Raw genomic sequence first — 8,526 nt, 5'->3', positions numbered from 1 at the left:
CTTTGCTAAGCTGAGCAGCTGCATGCCCCTTTAAAAACGCCCCCTCGGCATGCCCTGCTCCGATGGTCTGCCCGCCAGATCTGCTGCAGCAGGAACTGGACTGCCTGCGACGTACGTACACACCATTTGCCGAGTTTGCTGCTCTGCCGACCACACTTGCGGGCAGCTTTTCGAGCACCTCCCTCGCTCCTGCTGCTCCCGCAGCAGCAGCCGCTTCTTCTTCTGTTGCAGTGCCCCTCCCCCGACGTCGCAAAGCAGCCGCTTCTCCGAGGTTAGAGCAGGATTGCCGGCAGGAGCGGCTCCAGCAGTTCCTTTGTGCTGTACGGCATCCCCTGGGTTCGCTCGTGCTCACGATTGGCTTAGAGCTAGACGGCCTAAGAGTCAGTGCTGCTTCTCGAGAAGACGCTTCTGCGCTTCTGCTCGCCACGTTGCTGCTGCTGCTTTTTCGCCGAGAAGGCAGCCACTCAAGCTGGCTGGCTGCCTCTCGAAGGAAAGGCTCTCTAAGAGCGTGTCGTCTCTCCCCGAAACGCCTCCACACACTTCGACCACAGCCGCCGCTTCTCTCTCTGCTGCCTTGCGTTTCTGCCTCTTCGCAGCTGCTGCACGTCGCCTGCCTCCCCCACCAGACGCCGCAAGCCGCTCTCAAGGCTCAAGATCAGAGGCAGCAACACGCACCCAAGCAACATCAGCAACTGCTACTGCGAGAGGCGTGGGGTATCCGCGATCCTGCACCCCTTCCCGACACACTTTTTGAATCCTTCGAAGGCTTGCTGCAGGCTGTGTGTCCTACAGAGTTTCAGCGCATGCAGCAAGCGCTGCTGCTGCAACGGCTAAAGCTGCAGCCACGACGGGCAGGAGTAGGGGGCACTCCAGAAACTACGCCGTAAGGACAGATTTGTTTCCGATCGCCGCTACAGCTCCACATACACCTCATTCCGCAGCCTCTTTAGCGACGCAAAGGACTGCTCCCACCAAGACGCCTACGGGTAGAAAGCGATCCTCCAGTGACAGGCGCTATCCAATGGAAGCCTTGGCACGCGTAGACGTGCTTCATCGCTCCTTCCCCGGGAGACGATGGGCTGAACTCCGCATCGACTTAGACTCACCTATTGCTGTCATCAAAGACAAACTGCACAAACATACAGGTACACACTCCATCCTTGTACAGTCACCTCCTGCTATGGAGCCCGTTGCTGCTGCTGTTGCTGTACAGAGCCTCCTATTGCTGCTGCTGCTGTTGCTGTATAGTGCCTCCTATTAACGCTCCTGCCGTTGCTCTATAGCGCCTCCTATTGCTGCTGCTGCTGTTGCTGTATAGTGTCTCCTATTGCTGCTGCTGCTTTTGCTGTAATGCCTCTTATTGGCGCTCCTGCTGTTGCTCTATAGCGTCTCCTATTGCTGCTGCTGCTGTTGCTGTACAGAGCCTCCTATTGCTGCTGCTGCTCTTGCTGTAATGCCTCTTATTGGCGCTCCTGCTGTCGCTCTATAGCGCCTCCTATTGCTGCTGCTGCTGTTGCTGTATAGAGCCTCCTATTGCTGCTGCTGCTCTTGCTGTAATGCCTCTTATTGGCGCTCCTGCTGTTGCTCTATAGCGTCTCCTATTGCTGCTGCTGCTGTTGCTGTATAGAGCCCCCTATTGGCACTGCTGCTGTTGCTGTATAGCGTCTCCTATTGCTGCTGCTGCTCTTGCTGTAATGCCTCTTATTGGCGCTCCTGCTGTTGCTCTATAGCGTCTCCTATTGCTGCTGCTGCTGTTGCTGTATAGAGCCTCCTATTGGCACTGCTGCTGTTGCTGTAATGCCTCTTATTGGCGCTCCTGCCGTTGCTCTATAGCGTCTCCTATTGCTGCTGCTGCTGTTGCTGTATAGCGTCTCCTATTGCTGCTGCTGCTCTTGCTGTAATGCCTCTTATTGGCGCTCCTGCTGTTGCTCTATAGCGCCTCCTATTGCTGCTGCTGCTGTTGCTGTATAGCGTCTCCTATTGCTGATGCTGCCCCTGCTACTGTGTAGCGTCTCCTATTGCTGCTGCTGCTGTTGCTGTACAGAGCCTCCTATTGCTGCTGCTGCTTTTGCTGTAATGCCTCTTATTGGCGCTCCTGCTGTTGCTCTATAGCGCCTCCTATTGCTGCTGCTGCTGTTGCTGCATAGCGCCCCCTACTGGCACTGCTGCTGTTACTGTAACGCCTTCTATTGGCGCTGTTGCTGTATAGCGTCTCCTATTGCTGCTGCTGCTGTTGCTGTATAGCGCCCCCTACTGGCACTGCTGCTGTTGCTGTAACGCCTTCTATTGGCGCTGTTGCTGTATAGCGTCTCCTATTGCTGCTGTTGCTCTATAGTGCCTCCTATTGTTGCCCCTTCTACTGTATGGCACCTCCTATTGGCGCTGCTGCTGTTGCTGTATAGCGCCTCCTATTGCTAATGCTGCCCCTGCTACTGCATGGCGCCTCCTATTGCTGCTGTTGCTGTATAGCGCCTCCCATTGTTGCCCATGCTACTGCATGGCGCCTCCTATTGCTGCTGTTGCTGTATAGCGCCTCCTATTGCTAATGCTGCTACTGCATGGCGCCTCCTATTGCTGCTGTTGCTGTATAGCGCCTCCTATTGCTATTGTTGCCCATGCTACTGCATGGCGCCTCCTATTGCTGCTGTTGTTGGTGTTCAGGAACTGCCAGCAGCCACATGGAGCTGCAGCTTATACTACCTGCTGCTGCAGACGGCCGTGAGTCTGCGACAGTGCCACTCATCGACGCCGACGAGCTTTCTCTAAGGTGCGTAGACAGCAGCGGGGGATCTGCTCTTCTGCAGATTCAGAAGAGGGAAAAAGGAAAAGCCTTTGCGAAAAAGCAGTCTGGGGGCGTGTCGAGGATCTTGTACAGGCTCCATCCGTTCTGGCATGCCTGTGGTGCTCCAGGATGTTTGGATGCTTGCCGACTGGCTGTACACTGGTGATCATCGACAGCTGTGCAGGCAGCAGCTTTGCGGCGGGAGGCGCTGCAGACGTTGCAGCGGCCGCTGCGGCAGACGGAGACGCCGACATCTCCAAGCGGTACGTGATGTCGGATGAAGTCTACGATCAGCGCGATGAAAGCATGCGGAAATTCCTGAGGAACCTGCAGGCTGCTAGGCCGGATTTGTTCGAGCAGCCGCAGAAGAAGGAAAAGGAGGAGGAGGAGCAGCAGCAACAAAAGCAGCAGCAGCAGCAGCAGCAACAGCAACAAGGTACAGAGCAAGAAATTAGGGAGAAGTTCACCGTTGGATCGCGCTGCGTGGTAGGCGAGAGGGTGGCGTTGTTTCCTAGAGCGGAGCTTCTGAAGGGACAGGATGCACACAAGGAGACACTGGAGTTGCTCTTCCTTGGCTATTCGCTTCATGCGTTGGATGTTTTCGCTGCCGCTTTCTTGAGCTCGTTCGTTTTATCCGTTCAGCTGATCGGAGATCGCCGCGGTCAAATCGCCTATGTTGGGCGCAGGCAATCGCGTCCACCGGGGGAAATCTGGATCGGTGAGTTGTGAATGCAGGGGAGCCGTTTTTTTTGGATGGGGAATCTTTGGATGCGACGCTTGCGTCATGTGCACCGCGAACAGTCGGAGTGGGGTAGAGGGGAGGACAGAAAGGAAGGGGTCGAGGCGTTTCTGGCACGCGCGCGTGCCAGCAGTTCGGCGTTCTTACGCGAAAGCCTCGCGGAAATCCTCGCTTCCGAAGAAGAACGCAGGAGGCAGGCTGCACGCTGAGGGGCTATCGGGCTTTTTCAGTGGCGACAGCTTCAAGTTTTTGTTCGATTTCTGCAGGTGTCGCGTTGGATGAGCCTCTGGGACGCACTGACGGCCGTGACTTCAAGATCGTTAGTGCAGCTGTGCCTGCTGCTGCAGCAGGAGCTGCAGAAGCGGCAGGCACAGGGGCAGGAGGAAGGGGTTGTCTGGTGCATACTGGCAAGCCTCTCTTTGCGTGTGAAGGCGACCGGTATGGCGAGTTTGCGTTGCCTTCAGAAGTGACTGTTGGGAACTTTCCTCCACTCGACCCCTTTGACTTGGTGGACGAAATTTAGAGGGCAGGCGTTTGGTTTCTGCGCGGCGAGCTCTAGCGGAGGTTTCGCTGCTGCCTCTAGAGGGAAGCCGGGATCCCGGCGGGAACGCGCGTGCAGCGAAACGCGAAGAAAGCAGACAATCCACAGAAAAATGGACCCCCCCTTTTAAGGCTGACCAAAACCACTTTCCTAGCACACAGGGCGACGGCGTGTATCGACAGAGAACAAGAGGCACGCAGGGGAGAGGAGGGAAGTTGCGACACACTCGGGGAAATAAAAGAGGGAGGGGGAAAGGTCAGGTGGTCTTTTTCAGTGGAAAACACAGACAGATTGTCGTTGGGCAGAGCACTTGCGTGCCATCCCATGGCTGACATACTTTTAAGCGCGCAGCCTCGCGCGCAGCCTCCTCTAGAGGGCTCAATGAGGCTGCACCGGGGGAAAATGTGCCTTGCGGTGGGGAACCCAGAGGATTGCACACTATGGGGGGAAGCAGAAGCGACGCTGGAGCAGCACGGTGTTTCGAAGCTGCAGGGCAGTAGGCTCAATGAATTTCAAGTGCGTCACCCTATGTATGCAGTCGGACACGTCGGCCGGCAAAAAGCCGCGTTCTTTGCTTACACAAAAACTCCCGCTATTCGGAGTTCTCAGCGCTGCATTCAGATCATCCCTTCCCTGCACGGACGGAGCCAATAAAAGGCCCCTCTATGGAGACTCTGTGGTAGCCGAAGCACTACTGAAAGCTCTTAAGGGGCCTTCCAACAGAGCAGCCTCCTCCCGTCTTTGGCCAAGGGTGCTCCTGCAGGGAAAAGAGGACGAGCTAGGGCTGAGCTGCACGCGCTGTGCTGCATGCTGCATGCATTCCCATTGCTAGCTCACAGCTCCTTGCACGTAGCACCAACCTACGTAGCGCACAGCCAGTCGGCCAACACTGATTCTCGCCGTTTTGAGGTATCTCTGCTCTGCGAAGGAACAGTATGGGGGAGCAGCCGAGCCAAGTAGTGTGGATTATCCCCTCATGTTTAGTCGAATACCACTGTTTCAGTTGAGAGGGCCCAAGCGGAGCTCAGCCTGGCACATTGCTGGAAAGTCTAAATCTGGAGCTCAACATGCCCGCGGAGGCCTGCTAAAGGCGTACTCCCTGGGAGATCAAGGCCTCACTGTGCCTACGTTTAGGGTTTGTAACGTCTAGGTGGGCTATCTGCATGCGTTATATGTCGCCTTTCAAACCGCCGCCACCAGTACGCAGTGCACCGCGGCGTGCGGAGGTCGACACATGTAAAGCAAGGAGAACCCTTTCCTTGAATGAACTCAACTGCGCTGGCTCGGCTGCCGAACAGAGCTTGAGCTGCCTTTGGCAATGGTGAGTCTACCATTCGCAGCGCCGAGCAGCAACCAGGAAGACGGATTGCTCTAGGTAAGCTCACACGCCACGGAATGAGAAATACGTGTCCCAAATAAATCTGGTAGCCAAAAAAACTGAGCTGATCATGCAAAAATGTTGTGCTACCATCATCAGGGTCTATTGTTCCGCTAAATGCTAGATCAACAGCCAAGAAGGCCACAGGAAGACTTGCCACACGCGAATATTCGCGCCAAGGCGACAGAGATCTACGCAACACTTGTGGACAGTGTAGAGCCGTAGTGCCAGATTCGGTCTTTTAATGATATTAAAATCAAGAATCTTCATGGGTAAAAGTTGTGTGCTGTCACTGGCCCGAGTGGACTGCCAGCGCCTGCCGAGCTTCAACGCACCGCCCGGTAGAAGACCTTCGTTCGTTTCAGTGCAATTGTGAGACGAGAAACATCATGCATTTTGGAAGCGCACAGCAATTACTGTGGAAGAAATAATGAACTTCACCCATCTAGTGCACACTTGAAGACACTGAGCTCTGGTTCATTTTCAGTATGCCGAAAGCTGCGCTCCTGGGGAACAACGCGCGGCCAGGCGTAAGCGGTATGTGCTTCAGTGCCCTTGCATGGTGCTATATGGCGTAGATCTTTCTTAAACACCCTAATCGCTTCGTGTCTTGGCTCGATGGGAGCCCTCATGAGACACAACAGCCCTCTCCTTATTCGCCGTTCCCAATGCATGGGGGTGGGCCGTTTTGGGGCTGTTCGCGGGCATCCTTGCGGAAGGGGCAATGTCGCTGCATATGACGCCTAGCGGATGCGCGATTATTGCTAGTTGAAAACTACTCCAATTCCCGTTCGCCGACCCTCACGGGAAGGCGGCAATTTCTGGGGCCTTTCGGGGCTAACGATTTGTGGTGTTCGTTTTTTCCGACGTGGGAGGCTGTCGCTGATGAGCGATTCGATGTCGGCCATAGCGAGCGGCTTCGCGTTGCGGTTCTGCTCTACGGTCGCTAGATTATTGTCGTTCAGTGGCGAACTACGCACTTAGTCGAGCCTAGAACTTGCTGAACAGTGCGTGCTGTGGCTCGTGATGCTGCCTATTTCTACCTGCGGGCTGAGAGGCACGGGGAGGGGAGCCGAGTGAATTATTCTGCTGAGTGACGGGGGCAAGCTGCTCCCGGCCTTTCTTAGCTCTGTCTAGTTGTTTTTCGCGCGGCTATTCATTTGTTGAGTGGTAGAGGTGCACTGAAGAATAGAGGCTAACGCTCCGAATACACCCCTACGCCTGCTTGGTGGCCCTTTTGAGGGATGATGCAGTATAAGCCTACTTTTCCAGGCAGTTCCCAGATGCAAACAAGGCGCACAGAGTTAAAACCCTGGAGGGATGGGCGGAAGGTGTATATTGCTGCTTCCTTCTCCTTCCGAGGGGTATCCTCTGGCCTCTCCCTCGGTTCTTTATAGAGTAAACAGGACGATTTGTGCCACATGTCTCTAAAGTATGTGGCGACGGCCCCCGCCTTCTACACGTTGTGTAAAAAAGACGCTGTTTCTATTTTCGTGTGGGTGGCTGGACCTCTTGTGAAAGGCGTGCTTGGAAGACGGCCTCTCTTTGTGCCATTTATTGGCGCGCACGCGCGCTCTTAAATGCATGCAGGACGTGGGAATATATATAGGGAAGGCAGCCGCTTCTTCCTCTCTCCCCTCCCCCTCCTTTAGTGTGCAGAGGGAAAAGCGCAAGCAAACAGCGTCATCTTACTGGAGATGCGCCAGGTTGCTCAAAGCCTCCGTACATACCAGTTCCAGCAGGCGCTGTCTCGCCTGGGGTTTTAAGTGCTGCAGAAGCACAGCAATGTCGTGGTGTCGTTGCTGCAGCTCGGTGACTTCATGCGATGGCACCGTAAGGTCGATGCTTTGCTGCCGTGATGAAAGCCTCTGGAATTGCTGTTCATAGGCTGGGTGCTGAGAGGAGTGCTGCTGCTGCTGCTGCAACGCCCCTACAATTTCCGCAAGCCAAAGCCTCTCAGTGTCGCCTACGTGGCTACGACGCTGCTGCTGCTGCTGCTGTTGCTGTTCCCGCGATGACTCGCGTCTTTGTTGTGTGCTTACCTTTCCATAGCGCAGCTGCTGCTGCTGCAACTGCATCGTCTGCTGCTGCTGCTGCAACTGCATCGTCTGCTGCTGCTGCCCGTCTTGCTGCTGCTGCCGCGATTGCTCGCGTGAGCGCAGTTCGTGGTATTGCATTTTCTGCCTCGGCTGCACTTCCTCGCAGTGCTGCAGCCACTGCTTGAGAAGCTGCTGCTTCTGACTTTCCGACTCCTGCTGTTTGGGATGCTGCTCTTGACGCCCTCTAAGCTGCGCCTGGCTTGGTTTCGGACCTTGTTCCTCTGCAAGGCGCTTGCGCTGCTGCCCTGCAGAGCACTGCCGCGAATGCGCCTTACGCAGCTGCAGTTGCAGCTGCTGCTGCAGCTGCTGCAGTTGCTGCTGCTGTTGCTGTTGCTGCTGCTGTTGCTGCTGCTGCTGCTGCTGCAGTTGCTGCAGTTGCTCCGCCCCCGCCACACAACAGGGGTGCTCGGCGAGTGGAGCACCCGCTGCCAGGGAGGCTGCCCCTGCGTGCTCTCGGAAGCTCTCAGACGCATGCATGGACCGTTCGACTGCTTGCTCGACTTCCTGTCTGTCTTGCTGGATATCGACTTCCGAGGAGCCGTGGTGTGTCTGGTCCGCGAGCGGCGTTGTCGTTTCGTCCGCACTCTGCCCTGCGAAGGTAATACAGCCCGCCGTTCCAAAGTCTAAGGCAGCCACTTCGACGACTTGCCAGGAAGCGTGGTGCGCGGCTTTTTTTGCCTCTCGTTCGCCTGCTTCTGCCGGTGCTGGTCGCTCGCAAACGTCGCTCTTGCCGCCCGCGAATAAGGCCTCTTCCAGCCCTGTAGACGCGATGGTTCCAAAGTCGCGCAAATGCCGCAGCTGCCTGGGAGTCGTTCGCGGAAAGCCGAATCCAGCATTTCCAGAAAGCAGCTCGCCAGCAACAGCGGACGCGTGCGACTGCTGCTGTAGTTGCTGCTCTGCTGCGCATTCGCGCTGTCGCGTGTTTCTCCTCTTGGCTAGTCCACCCCTTTTGCTGCTCGGCAGCTGCTGCAGAGGCACCGAGGAGGC

The 8,526-nt window shown here is 56.0% G+C and overlaps 2 protein-coding genes and 1 non-coding gene across 3 annotated transcripts; all 3 read left to right on the top strand.

Annotated features, from left to right (window-relative positions):
* Positions 1-62: 62 nt before the first annotated feature.
* On the top strand, positions 63-887 carry LOC34624549. The gene is made up of 2 exons (XM_022737627.1): positions 63-380; positions 597-887. Exons 1-2 carry the CDS (start codon positions 63-65, stop codon positions 885-887), a joined length of 609 nt encoding a protein of 202 aa, XP_022593226.1.
* Positions 888-2,678: 1,791 nt separating this feature from the next.
* Positions 2,679-4,044, top strand: LOC34623901 (tubulin-folding cofactor B). The gene is made up of 4 exons (XM_026335649.1): positions 2,679-2,767; positions 2,911-3,268; positions 3,425-3,500; positions 3,788-4,044. The coding sequence occupies exons 1-4, from the start codon at positions 2,679-2,681 to the stop codon at positions 4,042-4,044; spliced, it is 780 nt and encodes a 259-aa protein (XP_026191434.1).
* Positions 4,045-6,146: 2,102 nt separating this feature from the next.
* Positions 6,147-6,278, top strand: LOC113146908. The gene has a single exon (XR_003297366.1). It is a non-coding gene; the product is annotated as a U4 spliceosomal RNA (small nuclear RNA).
* Positions 6,279-8,526: the final 2,248 nt, after the last annotated feature.

The sequence above is a fragment of the Cyclospora cayetanensis genome, unplaced genomic scaffold (assembly GCF_002999335.1).
Source record: "Cyclospora cayetanensis isolate NF1_C8 unplaced genomic scaffold, CcayRef3 CcayRef3_contig_75, whole genome shotgun sequence".
In the NCBI taxonomy this organism is placed as follows: Eukaryota; Apicomplexa; class Conoidasida; order Eucoccidiorida; family Eimeriidae; genus Cyclospora; species Cyclospora cayetanensis.
Note: the sequence above shows the minus strand (reverse complement) of the source record. Positions and strands in the feature narration are given on the sequence as shown.